At 40.0% G+C, this 24,372-nt stretch overlaps 1 protein-coding gene across 1 annotated transcript; it reads left to right on the forward strand.

Moving 5' to 3' along the window:
• Positions 1–15,876: 15,876 nt before the first annotated feature.
• Positions 15,877–18,524, forward strand: LOC149816283 (G-type lectin S-receptor-like serine/threonine-protein kinase At5g24080). Its single transcript, XM_089987187.1, has one exon. It carries the CDS (start codon positions 15,909–15,911, stop codon positions 18,366–18,368), a length of 2,460 nt encoding a protein of 819 aa, XP_089843313.1. The 5' UTR covers positions 15,877–15,908; the 3' UTR covers positions 18,369–18,524.
• The last annotated feature ends 5,848 nt before the right edge of the window (positions 18,525–24,372 follow it).

Genomic DNA, 24,372 nt, shown 5'->3' on the forward strand with positions numbered 1-24,372 from the left:
AAATGACTTCATGTTAAAAGTCACGTATTGTGCAATGAAGAAGTTGGCGGACACCATCCCAAGAAATAACAGGGTCAATCGGTCGCTGGGAGTTGATGCTGGTGGTAGAACTCTGAGAGCTTTGGATGAAGGAAGCAACGACTGATGTGGTGTTCATATTACTCTCAAACCCGAACACACGACTTTTTTTGGGTTCACCGATTATAGTCATCCATGGTGCATGATCAAAAGGCGGATGCTGAGTGGAGTCATCGTCATATCGCTCTACCATCTATTGCTCGTATGACTCCTACAAAGTAATGATTACACTATGAATTAATAATTAAGAATTACAATATTTATAATAATATAATTCATGATAAATTGTATATTACAATGTTTATCGGCGGAAGAGGGAAGGTAGATCGACGAAAGATGGGAGAGAAAGAGAGAGCAAAGAGAGAATTTTGTGCCCTAGATGGGCCATTTTACATCAAAAAGTAGCGATAGAAAAATTTTGTCTCAAAATTCATCGTTAATTAGCGACAAAAAACTTTTGTCGCTCATCCGTCGCTAAGTTATGACGGAGTTTGAGACAAATTTTTTTCGTGACTAATTTTGCAACTAATTTTAATTTTAGGTACAACTAGTTTTCTCTAGCTAATCCATCGCAAATTGGCGACGAATTATTTTTGTCACAAATTTTCATCGCTAATTAACATTTTTCTTGTAGTATAAATAGACTGGCATCAAATGGGCTTTCTGTGTAGAGCTCAGGCCAGCCTGAGCTCATAGACCCAGATTTTGAGATTGAGCCCAATCAAGACAGGCCTTGGAGTGTCAGTCTGGGTTCGGTCGTGGGTGTAAATTTTTCATTAGGGTATGACCTGATTATACATGCGACTACATCCTATGTCTGACCCAAGTTTAGTCCATCCAATTAGGGATGTCAATGAATCGGATTTTATCCTATATTTGACCAAATTTGATTCAGTTTAGTTGCATTTGGTAAGCCAAAACCATATCCGATTATAATCGGATGCATATATGGTTTTTATTTTTTGCTATAGAGCCCCAACAAATATCTTAATTTTATGGATATCCGAATCCGTTTACATTTAAAAAAGTGGAACTGGTATTATCTTTTCACCATCCCAATCTGAATCTGAATTCGAGTCTGTTTAACCAACATCTTCTTAGTCAAATAAGGTATTGGCCACATCAGATCTGAATCTGAACCGTTTACATCTGATGTCCCACTACTGTAGGCAGCTTCCCATGAGGATCCCATTTGATTTACCCAAATCTGAACTTATCAAGTTGTAGTGCTGCAAATCCCAACTTTATTTATTTTGATTCTCAATTTTATTTTATTTTTACTCAGAGAAACTGCTCTAGGCAAAGAGACATAGCCATGCTGGCTCATCCTGCCATACTTATGGTCGCTGTCCATATCAGTGTAAAACTCCGAGGGCTTACCCCTTGACCCCAGGGAGTCACCAAGCTTCGGCTTACGCAGGGTGGGTGACGCCCATGGGATTTGAACCCAAACTGTCTAGGCCCCATCCCACTACGCCAAACCCCTAGGGTTTTCTTTCAATTCTCAAAATTGTGCACAGAATGGATCACACTTTTTCAAATCTTGGTTTTGATTTAGAACAGGTAAGAAAACATGCAGCACTGGATCCACATTCAACCAAGAAGAGAAACCTATAAAACTCGTCAGTAAAGCAATTGGACCCACTGGGTGGATCCATGTCCAAAACTGGTCGTAGTGGTTTGCACCAGATGCCGGCCCATTACAGCTTACATAAGGTAGGTTAGTTTTCACATGAAATACACAATGCATATGCGACTTGTATCAGTCAAAATAACAATGAGAATCCCAAATAAATGAACTCTGGGAATTTTCTTAATGTTAAGAGGCTACCGAACATGTACAGGAAAACTTGGAGTTGGATAACAATCTTGACTGGTTAGGCAATGATGAATTGAAAGAGCAACCAGCAATTAGTTGGTAGTCTTTTTTTAGAGGAGCAAAGAGAATATCCCACAGATGCAAGCATTGCTGTCTTCAAGAATATATTGAGTTGGCTCCAATGAGAAGAGGACATAAAATAAAGATAGATCAAGCCGTGACAAGATAATGAATATATATATATATATATATGTGTGTGTGTGTGTGTGTGTGTGTTCTCCCTTTCATAGTTGATGATCAAAAGGGAGTAGGAAACAAAAATATGTTCCCATCCAGTAGGGATGTAAAGGGATCAGACTTGGTTTGGATCTAGGCATTACTGAATCCAATTAACCTATTCATATTCTGTTGGGATCCAGAGTTGGATGAAGAAAAGATAATAATGAATCCGATTAGCTAATCTGATATATTTTATACATAATCAGGTTTGCATTGTCAGTTGGATTCAGATTCAGCTCAAATTTGGATGAAAAACTGCATACATAATCTGAATCAGATTATGAATAGGACTATATTTTCTTTATCAAATCTGCCTGATCAGATTCATATTCAGTCAGGTGTCCCACCCAAACCTGATACGTTGAGATTCACTGCTAGGACTTTTATGTTTTTGAAAAAAGGTGAAAACGGAAACTGAGAGCACAAGGCATGAAAGTAGGGCTGGTAAACAAGCTGAAGGAGCTGAGCTTGAAATGTTCCAAGCTTGGCTCATTCTTGTGGCCAGCCAAGCCGAGTTTGAGCTCATAATGAGCCCGAGTTAAACTAGCTGAGTTTGAGCTGGGTTGTTTATAGAAAAATACATTGTTTCAGAGCTCGAAGAAATAAGATTACAAAAATAAAATAAAAGCAATGTGCCAGCAGTGGTCCAGTCCATAACATACAACCATGGTTGAAACGGTGGAAAATCATTCCAGCAAACAGCTGTAGGAAAAGAAAAATAAACAAAGCAGGTTGTTGGGCCATTACTTCAGACAGCCCTTAGTGAGTAGGTGTAAATTAATTTCTTTATTTTTTAGCTGGGAAAAGGTCGAAAAGAACAAAACTTTGATACCACATCTCACATCTTGGCAATATCAAATTATAGAAGGCCACCCATTGCCAGATCCATCATGATTCCCGGATACAGTCAGCACCTTTTAGGAACCTATATGTCATAACAATTTCCTACATTTGGCAATATAAGTTGCTCAAAAAAAATGTGAAAACCACCATAAGCCACAACAGATTTAATTCAAAAAATGTGAATTGAACACCTTCTGTTAATATATATATATATATATATATATATATTATTGCTTTTAAATTCATCATTTTTTTAATATTTTCTCTAAATAGATGATACTATAATATTATAAAATTTTCTTCCCCAAAAAATCCTGAAAATGTATTTTTGACACTGTTATCCACAATAGTCTGCTTAAAGAAGGGCAGATAAACGGACCGAGCCGCTTCTTAAATGAGCAAAGCTTGAATAAGGGCGGTTAGACTCAACTTGTTTTTTTTTATGAAGGACGAGGAAATCTTTGGAATCAAAGACCTAGTCACGCTGGCTAAGCCTGCCGAGAGACTGATGCCCATAAGAATGGAACCCTGACCATTAAAATTGCACTATTCAGAAAATCATATTTTTATGTAAACCCCAATCCTTCTTTAGGGATGGCAATGGACCGAGGAAAAACGGGCTCCGCCCCAGCTCGCCTCGCCCCGTTTGAACCGGGGAAGGGGGACATGAAATAGGGATGAAGGTGGGGATGGAGGTTAAAATCAAAACCCGTGCAAGGATGAAGGCCGAGATGGAAGGCAGGATTTTGAGACAGGGCATCCACTGCCATCCCTAAACATTAGAAAAACGAGCCCTAGAATTCAATGTTTCTGCTTGACCTTAAAATTCTCAAATAAGCTACCACATGCTTGGCTCATTCTCATAGTGAGTCAGCTCTAACTCAGCTTGGGCTCGTGATGGGGTGAATTTGGCTCGAGCTTGAGCTTGTATTGAGCAAAAAGGATCCAAAGTGAACAGAGTCAGACTCGGCTGATTCAGCTCATTTTTTACCAATTTTTGGTGATATTGACCGTGGACTAGATCTACCGCTACTTGTGGTCCCCACTTTATATGAATATAACCTTTAATAAATCACCCTTTCTTTTTTCCTTCAAGGGACCATAAATAGTGAACGTGTGACATTGCCAAATTTTCAATATTACCGAATTTCGGTGATATTGAATATGACCACATCCCTTCTCTTTTTAACTCCTGCCCGGAACTGGATCCATTTCTTCTGCACATACGGTCAGCTTAATTTGATGTGACACAAAGCACTTTAGACTGGTTTAATCTGAACATGATCGTCACCGTCCAGAGCAGGAGCAAGAGGACGACAAGTGCAGGATCCACCTTCTGAATGATAGACTGATAGGAACGGTCTACACAAATCACACCCACAAGTGATCAACGGGTCTGGTTTACCCGGACCTGACCCATACAAAACCCTATAGGGTCCCGCTACGGTGATAAATAAGAAGACTTGATTAAAACCCGGGTGCCGACTTGAAGGTCTGATTAATACATGGATGTGACTATAGTTTGTAAAATTTTATACCAGACTCTTGACTGACTCATAATTTTTTAATGTAAAAATGAAAAAAAAAAATTATTTTATCGGGTATGGCCTGTTTCTGATTTATGTCGTTCTTATGGGGTCTGGGTATAGTAAGTCCGATTAGATTCGAGTCTGGACCCATTAGCATACTAAAAAATTGGGACCAGGTATGATTCTGTCTGGATCCAAACCAAACACGAACGGTTGACACCCCTACCCACAAGTGACGAACGGGCATGTGGAACCCAGCACCATGTAAAATATATAATAAAGTACCATGTATATATATATAGATAAACCAGGAAGTAAGTCCGAGAATGCATACAGGAAAAAAGCAATGATGGGATCAAAATGATACAAAGCTAATGAATCCATCATCAACCACGGAGATGTTCTAAGCAAACCTACAATATGGGGAAAATTGTAAGAGACTAGGTCGCGCTGGCTCAGCCTGCCATACCTACGGTCATTATGCTGCAGCGTAAAACTCTGGGGCTAGGACCCCTGATCTCAAGGCCTATGCTAAGCGTTGGCTTGCGGAGAGGGGCCGATGCTCCCATGAGAATCGAACCTTGACTGTCTGTCTAGCTGCCAAGGCCCTACCCCACTACGCCAACCCCCCTTTGGGTGAATCGCATGCTTCCTTACATGGTTTCAATGTATGGTGGGGGGATAAACCTCACGAGCTCCCCAATGTCCTCCTCTTGATAAGTAGTAGCAGACCCTAACTGCAAAAGCCAAGCTAAACCTTTTATACACATCATTTCTCAAGTGTCTGCACTCGTGTGCGAGTGCAAGAGCATGCATTCAAAGATCATAGGAACCTACCAATCTCTATTCAAACGTCACACTTTCAGTGCACACACCAAGTCGGCCAAGAAAAAGGCACATAAATAGAGAGCTCACCTAGAGGGGGCTTTCCTCTTTCACACGAGTAGTGAGCCAGGAGGATTTTGAACCGATGTCATAAATCTCATTATCGAGAATTTCTCAGCATGGAAGATCGAATCGTAAGCTAGAAATTTGTTTTTCTTGGGAAAATCTCAAGAAAATGTTTGCGTACATGATATTGTAAAAATACAAGAAAATAAATAAAAAACTTGAAAACTGTTAATAACAGGTTAACATAGCGATAAAATTGTGATATTCTGAATACGAGTTATATGTTTGAAATAAAATTTGAAAACTGTTTCCAGCACCTTTCTCTCTACTCCAGAATAACAGTGCGTTGTCCCATTATGTTCTGGGATAAGAATTGAACTTTTATTGGAACTTTCCATCTGCTTGAAACAAAAACTCGCTAATTGTCTGAAGCTTTAATTATTGCAGCACCATAGGGAGAGTAAAAAGCAGAACAGCATACCAATCTTCTGAAGGTTGGAGGAACCCCGTAGAGTTTAGATGAAAATAGAAGAAGAGAGCAAAGGTAGGAACAAGGCCTTCCAAAGGGGGGATTCTTTTTCTGTATCTTATTGAAGGAGCCTCTCCTTGACAAAGGAGAGATGCTTGCTGAACTGCGCCTCTCCTGGGTAGCTGTTGCCCAGCAATATCAGGATACTATCGACTTTTCCTTTTTTAGAAGGAGAGGTGACCGTTTTTTCACCTTTTTTGCATGTTTATCATGCGTTGGAGAGAGAGTGGGTCACTTCTCTCCCCAACCCATGAATCCATGCCTGAACATGGCCATTCATGGTCATTTGTGACCAACAATTTCATGTTTTGATTCTTTTTCTACAGCAATGAACAACACTGGAGTGCACTGCTATTGTGATTTCTGCTATAAATATATATAATTTCTGCATTTTGGTCATCTTGCATTCAATATCTGCATTTTATGATTTTCAGGATGACATTGCATATGGTTGGTTAAGATTACGTTTGTGATGGCAATGGTCATTCATGCTGAATTCAGAGATGGGTGCATGTAGTTGATTCCAATTTTTATTTTTTGTATCATCTTACATTTGTAGGCCTTCAGAGCAGTATGTTGTGTTGGATTAACCACCACGATTAACGTGGTGGTTATCCACAATGTGGATATATCCCCATTAAAGGATGATCATGCCGATAAATCAGCATGAGACAAAGGGGAACGGTGCGTAACCGTTCCCACCTTATGCATATAAAAGGCTGGGTATCATGAGCGACCCAGGTGAAGAAAAATACGGTGAAAAAGGAGATCGAAGGTCTACTCACCGACTGCATCTGGTAGCCTGGGCTCGTGAAGGGTTGCAGTCCGGCTGAGCAGAAATTCCGGCGATCAACTCCGGCGACCTCCGACCTCCGTAAATGGCAGCATCAGGTACGCTGTCTACTGTTTTTCTTTTGTTTTGTTTTTGCAGGGTCACTGCCATACAGTGACGCCTTCTGGTCTGCCGCCTCGCCGGAAAATCCTCGCCCGACTCTACATTGGGTTATGGGCCCACACCCCGCTTCCGCTGCGGGGTGTGCTCCGGTTAGACCAGCAACGCAGGTCACCATGGGGTGACCCTGCTGCTGGTCACCGGCGTATGTCGCCGGCACCTGCGACTGTCGCCGGCACCTGCGACTGTCGCCGTTGGGCGACAGATTAAAAAAAAAAAATCCACTTACCTCTGTATTTTTTGGGGGTTTTCTGTCGGCGAGGACTGCATCGGCGTTTCACTCTTTCATCCGGCATTAAAGAGCAGCTGGGACCGTCGCCGACGACTATTAAGTCGCCGAATTTCTGGAAGTGCTTCTGCGGCATCAGGTTTTTGGCTGGCGGATGGGAGCTTTCGCCGGAGAAGGGCGCCATCTGATGGCGGCGTTGGTCGCCGGTGGATGGCGGCGTTGGTCGCCGGCGGACGGCGGCAATGATCGCCAGCAGGCGCCGGCGTTGGCTGCCGACAGGCGGCGGAAAAACCCTGCAACAAAATGAAAAGGGCGAAATAGGGTTTTGGAAAAACCCTAATTTCGACTCTTATCGTTTTTGTTTTTCGGGTCGGGTTCATTTTTTGAACCGGACCCGCCCACCCGAATCCGATCCATAAGGTGACCCGGATCGGATCAAGGTTTCGGGTGGGGACCCGCTCGGGTCAGACCCGGATAAGGTAAACCCCGGGTCAGACTCGGATCCAGCGGTTAGCGGGTCCGACCCAGATCCGGTCCTTACCGGGTCCGACCCGGATCCAGTAATACCGGGTCCGACCCGGATCCTGTCTTAACCGGGTCCGACCCGGATCCGGTCTTAACCGGGTCAGACCCGGATCCGGTTGTAACCGGGTCCGACCCAGATCCGGATAACCCCGGGTCTGACCCGGATCCAGAAGGGTCCAGGCACTATTTGGCCTGAACCGGATCAATGACTGACTCAGTCCCCTTCCGGGACCGGTTCAGAGCCGTTTTTGGCCGGTTCCTTCCAGTTTCTCACCGGTTCCGAAATGCTAAGACCCTGTTTTCTTAAACATAAGAAAATATAGGGGTTTTGGCATACGGGTATAGGGTTTTAATGAACTTTTGTTCACATTTAACCCAGTTCATAAGGTTCAGAACCGGTTCGGACCCTTGGATGACCGGTTCAGGGCTGTTTCAGACCGGTTCAAAGCGCTTTAAGACCGGTTCATGATACGTATGACTAGTTCATTCAGTTTAAGAACCATTTCGAGGGTCATATGTCTAGTCCATTCGGTTTACGGACTATTTTAAGATATAATTTTACATATTAGCATTAAGGATAGTTAAATGAATCAGTGTTTTCATGTCACCAAAGTGACTGAATACACGTGAGTCATGAATGAATTTTTATACTATCATACAGTTCCTAAGCCGATATGCACATTGTACTTATATTCATGAAACGATAGACGACCCAAAGGTAGTTTTATCGTGTTTGGAATTTAAGTAGGGTAGAATAAGGTAAATGTGTCGAGATACATCACACATGAGTATCCAAAGATACCTTGTGTTGATGGTCTATCTTCACAAGAACCTTAGTTTTACCGAAAATGGTCGGTAGGCGAAGTGGTTTCGCGTGTCAGAGCTCTTACCAAAGTAGGACTCTGATGACCCCCTTCACTCGTCTGGAAAGAAGCATATCAAAGGCCTTTATTATTTTTGCTTTTTCCAATAAAGTTTTAGTCTTTTATGAATGCTTCCTGATACATGTCTTTTGTCATGCAGTTTCTAGTTCTGTGATTTTAGATGGCTCTAGCTTCATACCTTTTCTAGATGGATCCAATTTTAGTGATTGGAAAGAAAATGTTTTATTTGCATTAGGGTATATGGATCTAGATCTGGCCCTAAGGATAGATGAACCCGCTGCCCTCACTGATCAGAGTACTGCTGATCAAAAGATTGCTTTTGAGAAGTGGAACCGCTCGATTAGACTTAGCTTGTTGCTTTTGAAATCTAAAGTAGCTAAGAACATTCGGAGTGCTATCCCACAATGCAGAACAGTGAGAGAATTCATGAATGCCATTGAGGCACAGTTTGTGAGTTCAAACAAGGCCAGAGCCAGTACCCTAATGTCAAAATTGATATCTATGAAATATACTGGAGGGGGAAACATTCGCCAACACATTTTGGAGATGAGAAACATAGCGTCTCAGCTGAATGATATGAAGCTCACCATCTCTGATTCTTTCCTAGTGCATTTAGTTCTAACGTCCTTACCTTTGGAATACGGACCTTTCAAAATCTCGTACAACACACATAATGATGAATGGACATTTAATGAACTCATGTCCAAGTGTGTTGAAGAAGAAGAGAGGATGAAAGGTGAGAAGGTGCAGAGTGCACATATGGCTTCTCATACGTCCAAAGTAGGACCAAGGAAGAATGCATTTAAGAGAAATGCTAGGAAGAAGCCAATTGGAGATAAGTCATCCCAAGATAAGCAATCCAACTCTGCTCCCATAAAGTGCTTCTTTTGCAAGAAGAAGGGACACATAAAGGCAGATTGCATAAAGTACAAGAAGTGGTTGGAAAAGAGAGGTAATTTGTCATTTGTTTCTCATGAATGTAATTTATTACAAATTCCTGAAAATAGCTGATGGATTGATTCTGGTGCTACTGTTCATATTTCCAACTGTCTACAGCTGTTCCTGAGTAGAAGGGAACCAACAATGCATGAGAAAAGCATCTATTCGGGAAACAAGATGCGTTCACATGTGAAGGGTGTTGGAACCTGCAGGATTACTCTGGATACGGGCGTAGTTTTAGATCTTCATGATGTCTTTTATATTCCATCGTATAGTAGAAACTTAATTTCAATTTCAAAGTTGGATAAATTTGGATATTGTTTTAAGTTTGAAAATTCCAAATTGTTCATATTCAGAAATTCAATTGAAATTGGTTCTGCATCTGTTTATGATGGTTTATATAGATTGAATGTGAAGAACCAAACTCAGGAGTCTTTGACTTCTGAATACGCATTGGTTGGAAATAAACGTAGCATGACAGATGATAAATTTTACATGCTTTAGCATCGAAGGTTGGGTCATATCTCTGAAAAGAGAATAAAGAGACTGGTAAATGAAGGGATCTTGCAATCCCTAGATTTTTCTGACAATGACCCATGTGTTGATTGCATAAAGGCTAAGCATACAAACACATATAAAGAGGGTGCCAAACGCAGTAGTAAGATATTAGAAATAGTCCATATGGGTGTATGTGGACCGTTTTCCCCATGTTACACAGGCGAAAAATATTTCGTTACCTTTATTGATGACTATTCTCGGTATATGTATCTCTACTTGATTTTCGAAAAATCTGATGTTTTTCAGATATTTAAAGAATTTAAGAAAGAAGTAGAGAAACAAACTGATAAGGTTATCAAAATAGTCAGGTCTGATAGAGGTGACGAATATTATGGTAGGTTTACTGAGATGGGGTAAAGGGAAGGACCATTAGCGCGATTTCTTAAAGAGGAAGGCATTATGCCTCAATATACCATGCCTGGTAGTGCCTATCAGAATGGTGTAGCTGAAAGGAGAAATCGTACGCTTAAAGAAATGGTCAGGGCTATGTTGAATTATTCAACACTTCCCATAAAGTTGTGGGGTGAAGCCTTAAAGACTGCTGTGCATATTTTGAATAAGGTTCCTACGAAATCTGTGCCTAAAACTCCTTACGAGTTGTGGACAGGTAGGAAACCATCACTGTCTTATATGCACATATGGAGATGTCCTGCAGAGGCTAAACTGTATAACCCCCACATTAAAGCCTTTGATCCAAGAACAACCAGTGGATATTTCATTGGTTATCCAGAAAGATCAAAAGGGTACAAGTTTTATTGCCCATCTCACTCACCACAGATTGTTGAAACGGATAAGGCTAAATTCCTAGAAGATGGTTCAGTAGGATTAAGTGCACTTCAAAGCATTGGTTTTGAGGAAATACAGGATCCAGTTTTATCACCTGTTAAGGAAAACATCGAAAGATACCACATTGTTATTCCTAATGATGGTGTGGTTGATCATTCGATTGTTAATGCACAAATCCAAAGTGAACACATTGTGGACAATGCGGAAGAGCACGAACAGGATGATCAAGTTCAATCTGAGCCTGAGGAACGACCTGTTTGGAGATCCACAAGGATTAGGAGATCTGTCATACATCCTGATTATGTGGTGTACCTTCAGGAGCCTTGTGATTTCATAGATATGGATGATGACCCGTTGAATTTTATGGAAGCTGTTGAGAGCAAACAATCTTCGCACTGGATTGAAGCCATGAAAGAAGAGTTAGACTCTATGGCTAAAAATCAAGTGTGGGATCTTGTCACATTACCTAAAGGAGTAAAGCCCGTAGGGTGTAAATGGGTCTTTAAGACCAAGAAGGACTCAAAAGGTAACATAGAGAGACATAAAGCAAGATTGGTTGCTAAAGGATTCACCCAGATGGAGGGCATTGACTATAATGAGACATTTTCTCCTGTCTCAACTAAGGAGTCAATGAGCATTATTCAGGCCCTCGTAGCTCATTATGATTTAGAGCTACATCAGATGGATGTGAAAACAACGTTCCTCAACGGGGATCTGAATGAAGAGGTATACATGGAACAACCTCTTGGTTTCTCTGAAAATGGTCGTTTGGTTTGTAAGCTTAACAAATCAATATATGGACTTAAACGGGCCTCCCGACAATGGTATATTAAATTTTTCCAAGTCATTGTGACTTTCGGGTTTACAGAAAACATTATTGATCAATGTATATACCTTAAGGAAAGTGAGAGTAAGTTCATTATATTGATGTTGTATGTGGATGACATCTTACTTGCAACCAACGATATGAAGTTACTTTCAGAGACAAAACAGTTTCTTGCATCACATTTTGATATGAAAGATATGGGTGAGGCAACTTATGTACTTGGCATTGAGATTCGTCGAGACCGAGCAAAAGGGTTTCTAAGCCTCTCCCAAAGATCCTATATAGAAAAGGTGTTAAAGAGATATGGGATGGAGAATTGTTCTCCTACTTCTACACCCATATCAAAAGGTGACAAGCTGAGCCTAAAGGATTGTCCACAGAACGATATTGACAAAGCACAGATGAATGCTTATCCATATGCATCAGTTGTTGGCAGCTTGCAGTACGCGCAGACATGTTCTCGACCAGATATTTCTTTTGCAGTAGGGGTACTTGGCAGATTTCAGTCTAATCCAGGTTTACCCCATTGGAAGGCTGCCAAGAAAGTCTTGCGGTACTTGCAAGGGACAAAAGACTATATGTTAACGTATCATAAAGTTGATCACCTCGAGGTCATTGGCTACTCAGATACGGATGTAGGAGGATGCCTTGATAGTAGAAAGTCTACTACTGGGTACGTCTTCTTACTTGCTGGGGGAGCGATCTCTTGGAGGAGTGGAAAGCAGACGACCACTGCTGCCCACACCATGGAGGCAGAATTCATTGCATTGTACGAGACTACTTCGCAGGCTATATGGTTAAAGAACTTCATATCACAGTTAAAGGTGGTCGATTCCATTGGGAAGCCACTGAAAGTCTACTGTGATAATGAAGCTGCAGTGTCCTTTTCGGACAACAACAAAAGTACTACGTCATGCAAGCATATGGAATTGAAGTATTTTGTTGTTAAAGAAATGACAGAGAATCATTTAGTGCATATTGTCAATATTGGTACCAAAGAGATGATCGCTGATCCTCTTACTAAAGGGCTAGCACCGGGATTATATTTCGAACATGTAATGAGGATGAGATTGTTAAACTTTTTTTGACATATGCATGTAAATAAAGTGATCACTTTCAGTCTTTTGATTCTCATTATGGTTGTTGTTAATCTCATAAGGATTAGAGATTCAACTAAGGACCTTTAGAATAGAATATAAAGGCCATTCTATTCATCAAGTTATTTCCATAAGGTTTTCTGGTTAAAAAGATTTATCGTCGGATCAAGTGAGAGAATGTTGGATTAACCACCACAATTAACGTGGTGGTTATCCACAATGTGGATATATCCCTATTAAAGGATGATCATGCCGATAAATCAGCATGAGATAAAGGGGAACGGTGCGTAACCGTTCCCACCTTATGCATATAAAAGGCTGGGTATCATGAGCGACCCAGGTGAAGAAAAATACGGTGAAAAAGGAGATCGAAGGTCTACTCACCGACTGCATCTGGTAGCCTGGGCTCGTGAAGGGTTGCAGTCCGGCTGAGTAGAAATTCCGGCGACCTCCGACCTCCGTAAATGGCAGCATCAGGTACGCTGTCTACTGTTTTTCTTTTGTTTTGTTTTTGCAGGGTCACTGCCATACAGTGACGGCTTCTGGTCTGCCGCCTCGCCGAAAAATCCTCGCCGGACTCAACATGTTGCTCCCTTCTACCGATGCAAATTAAACATCAATTTTTGGTGTATTATATCTTTGAAAATTTGACAATCTTTTTTCTTAGTTTTTACCTCATTCTTGAAATGTTGTGGATGCTAGCATTGCAAAGAGAATTTTTTTGTGTTATATTTATAATCTTTATTTTTACATCTGTTATTTATTTATATTTCTATGTCTATATTACATATATATAATTATATTGCAATATATTTGTATTCAAATCAATATATATATATAATTTAGGAAATGATCGATTAATGTGTATTTAAATAAATATTTTTGAAGTTTGTTTGAAAATTACCATTAGTGACAGAAATATCCGTCACTATAGCATTCTCCCTTGCAACAGGTGTAACCGTCACTATAGGTCTTCCCTTGTGACGGTTATTGTTGTTACCAAATCTTTTAGCAACCAGATATCTTGTGATGGTCAATGAATGCATAAGTGACAACCATCCTGGTCTTTAGCGACAGAAATAACCATCTTTAATTAATTGTACTTTGTTGCAGTGGGTATCGACGTAACTCTGGTACCATCACTAATTAATATCGGCCATTTTCTTTGAAAATGGCCTGATTTTATCACAAAACCGATATTATCCCAAGAAAAACAAGAGGGTTTCAAAATATCACTTATTTTTAAAAATGTTTTGGTTTTATTGTGATATTATCATGTTATTAGTGAGAATAGTAATATTTGTTCATACATATTTTTATATATTTCAATGTTTTTCTTATGTTTTATGTTGCAATTTAAATATACCGATGTTTTCTCAAGATTTTATAGAAAAACAAATATTTTGAATTTATCCCTAGATTTTCTTTTGCCTAAAAAAATCCCAAAGAATGAGATTTGTGACTATGATTTTGAAATTTTAATTATTTTAATATTATGCTAGTATCTTTTTAATAAATTTTAATTATGTTTTCGTAACAATATATTTTTATATGCTAAAAACAAAAATAGTTTTCGATCAAAAACAGATTTTATTGATTCAAAATTGAAAAAACTGGGTCACCATATCTTATTTTTGAAAAAAAGAAAACCTAACACTCAAATCTCATGTCAGATAATAAGAGAGAAAAAGAAAGAGAAATTCATAAGGCGCACACTACCCTGTTTAGTATGAGACGTCTAGTTTTAGTTTTTTTATGATCTTCCTGTATTTGGTCATTAATGTCAATGTCAAGGTGGGTTCGGGTCTGGGTTGACTATGTGTTTGGGTCGTACTCGTACCCATATGGGCAACGGTTGGTGTTGGGTTGTGTATAGAGGACCGGATGAGTTGAGTAGATACTAGTTAGTAGTAACGCGATTTTGGATCAGAATTGATTCCGGATCAGCCAAAAAATTGCAAAACCTCTATCATGGATCTGACTCATTTGCATCTAGTTGAGGCAGGATCAGGTGCAATCACATTGCACAAATGCAATGTGCCGCTGCACCTGATCGGCATGTTGTACAGCCTGGTAGAGTGGGGCCCAACAGGAGATAGATGGTGATCAAGTGCAGTGCAATGTGATTGTACCTGATCCCAATGACGGCTTCAACAATTCGGGTAAGGTTCCGTTATTGAGTCTCTATTAGCGGCTCTCATATGACAGTATGAAGCAGATCAGATAGAGATGAATTACCAAATCCCGATCCGATTAGCTGCTTAAGCTGACTGGACAAACTGTGACATATTCAGTTTCAGATGTTAATCAGGCGTGGATTCGGATGTAAAATCCTAAAAACCGAATCCAATATTTTGATTGATCATATCTTGAATTATTTACAGACTGTGGGTACCAACGCCTTTTTTTCTATTTGTTTTTTCATGATACATATTTTTTTTAGTAGAAATCAGCTCTTATATCATGCAATTATGACACATAGATTTTATAATGTTTCAAAAATCAACGGATGTGACACTCTCCCATGATATAAAATTGTGTTTTTTAATAAAAAAAAACATAATTCAAATGTCGATCCCTACTATTTTGATCCGTCCATGAGGTCCAATTGAATCAAAACAACTTGTGCCAATGGGCCAGGCTGTTGGACGGGCCAAGCCAAGCCAACCCGGCCCACCATGGGCCGGGTTTGGGCCAAGGTGTTAAGCTCGGACCCATTAGGTGTCTGGCCAAAACCTGGTGCGTTATATACGTGGGCCGAGCTTGGGTCAGTCCACGGGCTACCGGGCCGGCTTGCTTGATGAGCTTGAGTTATTTATTAATTTTTTAATAATATAAAATTTAAAAAAAAGTAACTTGGTAACTATTACTATTTACCTAATTAGTTAGGTTAATTTTATGAAAACTAAAAAAAATATTAATTGGGTGCATGAGAAGTTGAAAACTTTTTAATTATTAGTATTTATAAATGAATTTTGGTCAGGTTAGGCAGACCCAGCTCGCTTCACATTGGGCAATTGGGCCAATAGGCCAGGCCGCAGTTTACTTTTTCGAACTCCACAATCAATAAACAATGAGAAAAAGACGAATCACCTTACTTTTTCATGAACCAATGAGTTGACCCACAAAGTATCAAAGGAGCCCATGGCGGCTATAACCATATCCACCAATTCACCACAGGAAGCCATGGCTATCAAAATTCTCATCTCTCTTCTGCTCATCTTCTGCTCCTGCTCTGCAGCATCCTCCCAACAACAGCAATCCTTCTCCTCTTTCTCTCTGCTTGACTCCCCATGGCGCATAGACCAGAACCAAGTCCTCGTCTCCCCCAATGGCACCTTCGTCGCCGGATTCCGGCCCTTACCTTCCTCGCCGCAGCTCTATATCTTTGCAATATGGTACCAGAATGCTGCAGACAGGACCATAGTGTGGGCGATAAACCGCGATGCGCCCGTAAATCGGTCATCCGCTCTAGTCTTCTCCTCCGCTGGAGAACTCATCCTCAATGACTCCGCAACAGGCCAGAACCTTTGGGCCAACGCCACAACCAACCAACCCAACTCGACAAAGTTGTTCCTAGATGAGGATGGCAACCTCCATTTTGACAATTGGTTGAGCTTCAATTATCCAACAGACACCATCCTCCACAACCAGCCATTCCCTCCGAGCAGGATCCCGCTCATCTCCAGCCGAAGCCCGACTGACTACGCATCTGGGAGCTATCAATTTATCAACGCCAGTGTTCTGGTCTTCAACAAGTCAGATCAGTACTGGACGAGCCAGAGCACGTTCATGAATCTAACATCCGATGGAGTGCTGCAGTTGCAGAATGGTCAATTAGTCACAGCAGATCTGAAAAGCCCAAACAGGCACCGCAGACTAACTCTGGAGTATAATGGGAACCTGAGGATCTACAGTCTGGACCCTGACTCAGGGAATTGGACCATAGTCTGGCAAACCATACTAGAAGTTTGCAACGTCCACGGCACCTGCGGCCCAAATTTCGTGTGCAAGAGCAATTCCATCACCGACATCCCCTACTGCATCTGCCCACCTGGATACCAGCAGACCCCAGCAGGCAGCTGCAATCTCAAAATCCCACTCACAGCAGACCCCAGAGAAAGCAAATTCCTCAGACTGGATTTCGTTAACTTCACCGGCGGCTCCAGCCAAACCATCCTCAGAACCCAGAATCTCGCTACATGTGAATCAATGTGCTTGGCCAACCCTCGGTGTCTAGGATTCACTTACAAATTCGACGGCAATCAGTACTGCGTCCACCATATCGATCGACTCCTAAATGGATACTGGTCTCCATATACGCAAAATGCTGTGTATCTTCGTGTATCTGTAAATGAGAATGCTACTTCAAACTTCACAGGGCTGACCACATTGGTTCACACAACATGCCCGCTTCACATCCGCCTTCCAATCCCCCCAAAGCAGTCCCAAATGAAGACCAGGAACCTTGCCATTGTCTCCTCTTTCTTCGCCATCGAGCTCATTTGTGGTATCGCGTTCTTCTGGGCCTTCCTTCGCAGGCAAAGCCGCTTAGCACACACTTTCGGCATTGAATACCACCCAGCCGGAGGGCCCAAGCACTTCTCTTATGCCGAGCTCAAGGCTGCTACAAACGACTTCTCTGACAAGATCGGCGAAGGCGGATTCGGCACCGTTTACAAAGGCCAGCTCTCAGACCAACGGATGGTGGCTGTGAAACGCCTGAAGACATCCCCTCGCAGTGAGGCTGAGTTCTGGGCAGAAGTTGCAATCATCGGCCGAATGCATCACCTCAACCTTGTTCGTTTGTGGGGATTTTGTACAGAGAAGGAGCAAAGGCTGATGGTCTTTGAGTACGTCCCCAATGGCTCCCTGGACAAGCACATGTTCCCTGCTGCAGTCAGGCATCAAAACCAGACAGCTTCGAGCTCCCAGAAGCCCATGCTTGACTGTAGCATACGTTACCGGATTGCAGTGGGTGTAGCAAGGGCAATTGCCTACCTTCATGAGGAATGCCTTGAGTGGGTGCTTCACTGTGATATCAAGCCAGAAAATATTCTCCTAGAGCACGATTTTTGTCCAAAAGTATCAGACTTCGGATTAGCCAAGCTCACAAACAAAGAAGATATCTTGAACGTGTCCAGAATGCGCGGGACGCCTGGATACATGGCCCCAGAATGGATTGGACGAGAACCAATTACAGTGAAAGCAGATGTGTACAGCTTTGGGATGGTGCTGCTCGAGATAGTGACCGGGATTCGGAACTTCAAGCCACCGCAACATTCAATAGCAAGTGATGACTGGTTCCTTCCACAGTGGGTGTTCGACAAGGTGTACAAAGAGAGGAATATTGAGGACATTCTGGATCCGCAGCTTCTGCAGACATATGACAACCGGCAGCACCTTGTGATGATTGACAGAATGGTTAAAACAGCCATGTGGTGCCTGCAAGACCGGCCTGAACTGAGGCCTTCAATGGGAAAGGTTGCCAAGATGCTGGAAGGGACAGTAGATATCATAGAACCAGGAAGACCCGCCATTTTCTACTTAGCAGATCCCGAACATCAATCAGGCACGAAAACCCCACAAAAAACGGGTATATAACTATTCCCTTTTTCATTTCCAGGGAATTGCATTTGTGAGATTCCAACGCAAAACCCGTTTTTAATAGGCTATTGTTCCAAGACCATGACATTCAATGGAAAGAATAATCATGAAATAACTGATTCCATATCCGAATATATCATATCATTTCTTTCATATTTTTCATTTCAACGCAATTTTCAGTTTAGATGGAGAACACTAGGGAACCAATTACACACATTCCAAAATACAGAGTATGATCTGGCACCACACAAAGTAAAGCATGAGAAAACCATGATGATCAAACTCGCAATAAAAATGAAATGGTAGTAACACACTAAGGTCTACACTCATGCAAAGAAAATGCTATTACCCAATTAGCACATGCACCCAACATCCGACCAAGACTTTCATCGATTCACAAAGAAAGAGCTGCCTCAGAATCTTCTCCTAGGAGGTGTCCTAGAACGATGACCACGTGGAGACCTGTAGAGGTGAATACAAGGTTCATAATGAACGAAAGCTACACAGGGAAGGAGCAGTTCAGCTTGAACTATAACAAGTAGATACAAAAGAAAGAGTATGCATTAGGGCAGCAACCTCCTCCTCATGTTCCAAACACAACCCCTGTTTCATATGCTGCAACTTTATCATGACAATCAATGGAAATAATAATCATGGCTGATTTCATTTGTGAATACAGTTGTGTATGGTTCATTTGCATTGTGTGTTTCAACATTCACTACATTTTCCAGTTTAGATGGAGAAAACTAGGGAACCAACAGACACTCCGAAGTACAGAGTACGAGTAGGCACCACACAAAGTAAAGCATGAGAAAGACAATCAATGGAAAGAACAATCATGAAATAACTTCTCACGCATAGCATGGCCAGAGAAAAGGAACTCAATCTTGAAAGCCCCATCAACAGAGATGCTATGCGTGAGAAGTTCAGTTCCTTTTCAGATTATCTATGGCAGCCCAGGCTTCCTCTATGTTCATAACCCTGTTTCAAAAATAATTTTAAGCACTGATTTTCCATTCAAGCAAAATGTATGATATTAAACACAACTTTTAATATGGCATTAGGCAATCACTGTGAGGGGACGTCTGAAGTATTTTGACCATTTTGAAACAGTCACTTTTTAATATGGGTTTGGTTTCTTTCAAGCAAAATGTATGACATTAAACAATCAATGCATATTATGGCAGCCTGGGCCTCCTATATGTTTTTAAGGACAAAGCAAGATGTTTCTGTGCCATCAGCTTGGTCTCTTAATTGGATGAATAAATGCAAACTTGGTTGGACAATTCAAGAAAAGAACAGATACATAGGGACATTAGAAAAACCTGGAAGGCCATTGGATCTTTGTTTTTTTTTTTTTTTGCAAAATATTAGTGCTGAACTATAAATCTTTACTGGTCAAATTGTTTGAAGCTCATGTGCTTCTCTGCTCCTTTATATTAAATACATCTAAAAGCAATTATCAGGTATGCAGTCATCCGTACAATGGCAACTTCTAGTATCATCACTTCATACACAATAAGCACTGACCTCTGTATGTCAAAGATAACAAATGACAATCTAATGCTGTAAAAATTAGTTAATGGAAAAAGCGAGTACATTGTGACAAGAAAAAAAAAGAGAAAAATCATAAACATCTGGATGAAACCAGTGTGGCTGTCAAGATTGAGGTGAAAGTTCTCTCGTGTCTCTGTTGAAATAACTTCACACGCATGGAGTCCTCAAAGTCGCACAGACACGATAAGACTTGAAGCGTAGGAGGAGAAAAGGTAATTGCTAATAAGAAAAAGAAATACGGACATTCAGTGCAATTGAGAAATTCAAAGCAAAGAAAGCAGCAAGCGAACCACTGTAGTTGCCCGATAGAAACAACAAAATCAAGTCAAGTGACAAGCTTTCATAAAAAGCATGCAAGCATTATTTATTTATATGTCTATCTATCTATCCCTCTAAGATTAAAAACAACCTTCAAATGATAACAAGATGGAGTTTTGTTTTCTCTCCATATAAAACTTACTATTAACTAGTCTTGATGGAATTTAAACTTGACAAGCAAATAACGACCAACAGAACAACCTGCAAAACTGCATGCTGATCAGAATTGATTTAGCGACTTTTAAGCAGTACATGATTCTACATCCCAACAATGTCATTGTAGTCCAAGGGCAATGATTTTGTATAACCCATTTATCAACTTTGCCACTCAAGATCCAATGGCCTTGAAAGTGATTGGCTCAGCGAAGCAAATAGCTACCACTAAAGATTACAAAATTGTTCAAGATCTCTCCATGGAATAATCAATGCCTGGGCTCCTCTTGAAGCAAACAAGGGAGTTTCACACATAAAATTTAGACCTAGGGAATATTATCACAAAGCATTTTGACCAGTTTTGCAAAAAAAATCAGCTATACTTTTCATTAAGCCCCAAAAGCCTTAAAACACAAAGAAGAATGTCCAAGTCTTCAATGCTACTTAAACAGTATCACTTATTTAGCCAATAACATTATTTGTAAGTTAGGTTGGTTTTGTTAACAATCAGCACTCTGCAGCTAGTTTTTGTATCTTCAAAGTTGAACCACCGACATTTTGAAACCAGAGAAATAAAAAACCGAACTTCTAAATCTAATCTGGTAGCTGCATTTCAACCAATAGACAACATATACTGAAAATTTTGCTGGCCATATCAAATACTCAATCATATTGGTTTTCATCTCAACATATTCTTAATATTATCACATCCCAGAGAGGTGACTTCAATATAGCCAACAGCCAAACTGATACAGAGCATCCGGATCATCCCAACATATACGACGAGCTAGAGGATGATCCGCCTTTGATAGCCTATTACGAGAAAACTTACTCAAGAAGATCCAAGATGATCCATTTGGGTCCAAACAAATTTCAAGAGTAAAAGCATCATTTCATACATATTTATTTTCTAGGATTTTTGTTCTATGCATCTCAAAAAATTCATTTTGATGTATGGTTTCAATTTTGTGATTTTTGGACACATACGTGAAAACATTTGTATTTTTTATCTTATTTTATTTTTTTTAGGAGCCAGATCCTATGGATCTGGATAGTTCAGTAGGATTTGTTTTGTGGCACTAGAGGGTGTATTAGGGTAATTGAGTAGATTTTGAATTTTGGATCCAGATCTGGATTCCTTTTGGTTTGAAAACACTCATGTCCTCTTGTGTTTGGATAGTCAAGAGGTCCAATGAAGAGCCTAAATTCTAATTTGGGTCTCTCATTGGAGTCCAATGAAAGCCCATGTGCATTCATTACTTCCCTTTAAAGGGAATGCACAAAATCATGAAAGGGCTTTTGCTCCCTTTCTAAAAATTGTGGATGATGGTTGGACTGCCTTCTTGGAGAAGAAAACTTATCTTGCATAGCGTGGGTTGTGAAGCTGTGAATTTTTCTATTAACTTGTTGTTGGATTTACAATCCACTGGAAAACTAAAAGGATAGTCAATCTTGTCCACGCTAAATCGTTAAAATAAAAAACAAAATCGAATCACAATGCAAAAGCGTACCTGAATCTATTAGCGCTTCGATAGATCGTTGACGGGTTTGATCTTCTAGAACCTGTATACGTGACTCATTCTCCTTTCTCTAAGCCTAATGAGAGAGGAACTGATTTCTCTTATTGTTAATGAGGAGTCTAAAGAGATGGTCACTATGTAAGGTTTGTGGACCAACCTAATTGTAACCACCTAGGAGTTTCTTTTCAATTCAGCCCATTATAGAATCATAAAATGACAGATAAATGCATAAGAGGTCTCTTCAAATAAGAATATCATATCATATGAGATACCATAAGGCCCAACCAAATTGGATCCCCTAAAGAGGGCCTAAACCTAAGACAACCTATAATGTGCAATTTGTTATATGTAGGCCCACACGACTTTTCTTAACAATCTCTCACTTGGGCCACATATGTAACCTTATAATCACACATTATAACCTTATGAGCTCAAAACCATTGTGTTATCAATTGATATATCTACCAATCCGGTCCATTGATCATGTTAACATAGAACTAAAGCGGTCTTCATTACAAATAAGATAATTGCACCCATCAATGATCACGTATATTGACATAACCAAATGACATTGATCAAGTATGGATATGAAGCATGAAAATTACATGTAATGCGATCAAACATGCCTATTTCAAACTGATCATTCATTAAACTTTAGTGAGATCACAACAAATAAGTACAGAATGCAACCGAAACTTTAAATTTATTATAAAGTGGTAAAAGAAACTTTATTATATCATAGAACATCCAAATACAAACTTTCACTAAACCAGTATATCATAAAATGATAAAACACCCATTCGAGTAGTATGCTCGTAAAAGACCTTGGATGGAAAACCTTTAGCAAGCAGATCTGCAATCATGGAGTTTGTTCCAATATATTCTATCGATATCTGACAATTCTGCACTCTTTTTTTAACAATAAAGAACTTAATGTCAATATGATTTGACTTCGACGAGCTCCTATTGTTATTGAAATATCGCACTGTCATATTATTGTCACAAAATAACTTTAGCAGACTCTCAAAATTGTCCAAAATCTGCAGCCCTATGACAAAATTACATAACTATATTTTATGATTGGATGTCTCATAACAGACTACAAATTCTTCTACCATAGTGGAAGAAATAGTGAGTATCTGCTTGGCACTCCTCAAGGAAATAGCTCCCCCGGCCAACAAAAAAACATAACCTAACGTAGATCTGTGACTGTCTTGGCATCCAGCAAAGACAAAATCAGAATACCTAATGATTTCCAACTGATCTGACTTTCTGTATGTGAGCATGTAATATTTTGTTCTCTATAAATACTGCATAACCCATTTGACTGCTTTTCAATGATCCATACCTGGGTTACTAAGATATCTGCCTAACATCCTAATAATGTACGCTAAATTCGGACACGTACACACCTGAGCATACATAAGACTTCCCAAGTAGAAGCATAAGAAATCAGTTCCATATACTTAATTTCAGACTGCTGTTTGGGGCACTGAGCGAAACTAAACTTGTCTCCCTTAGCAACAGGAGTATCACCTGGTTTGCAATCCTTCATGCCAAATCTATCCAAAATCTTTTTGATATAACTCTTTTGCGATAATCTGAGAATCCCTCAAGAACAATCTTGACTTATCTGAATCCTTAATACAAAAGAGGCATCGCCAAGATCTTTCATTTAAAATTTTTTTATCAGAAATCTCCTAGTTTTGTGCAGCATGCCTATATTATTGTTAGCAAGCAATATGTCATCAACATATAAAACCAGAAAAATATATTTACTCCCACTGAACTTATGGTATATGCATTCATCAACCACATTCATGTCAAAACCAAATGAGATGGTAGCTTGATAAAATTTATGATACCATTGACAGGAAGCCTACTTAAGTCCATAGATGAATTTCTTTAATTTGCAAACCATTTTCTTAGCATTGCCTGAGACAAAATATTTTTGTTGCACCATATACATTGCCTTATCAACTTCACCATTAAGGAATGCAGTCTTTACATCCATCTGATGCAGCTCCAAATCATAATGAGTCACAAGTACCATCATAATTTTAAAAGAGTCTTTTGTAGAAACTAGAGAGAAAGCCTTTGTGTAGTCAATGCCTTCCTTTTGAGTAAACTTTTTTGCAACAAGACGGGCATTATATCTTTCCACATTACCCTTTGAATCTTTTTTAGTTTTAAATATCTATTTGCAATCAATGGGTTTCACACCTTTAGGTAATGAAACAAGATCTCACACATCATTGTCCCTTATGGATTTATTCTCCTCATGCATTGCATCAATCCACTTTTGAGAGTTAAAACTCTGTATAGCTTGATGAAAGTTGATTGGATCATCTTCTTTTAAGTCAGTATCACCCTCATGTTCTTGAAGAAAAATAATATAATTATCTAGAATTACCCTTCTCCTCTCTCTAGTGGATTTTCTTAATGACACTTGT

Source organism: Nuphar pumila, chromosome 14, assembly GCF_984573655.1.
Source record: "Nuphar pumila chromosome 14, dmNupPumi1.hap1.1, whole genome shotgun sequence".
Taxonomy (NCBI): Eukaryota; Viridiplantae; Streptophyta; class Magnoliopsida; order Nymphaeales; family Nymphaeaceae; genus Nuphar; species Nuphar pumila.

What these genes read in the sequence shown, in the direction of transcription:
- LOC149816283 (XM_089987187.1), top strand. Translation starts at nt 15,909, where the DNA reads ATGGCGGCTATAACCATATCCACCAATTCACCACAGGAAGCCATGGCT.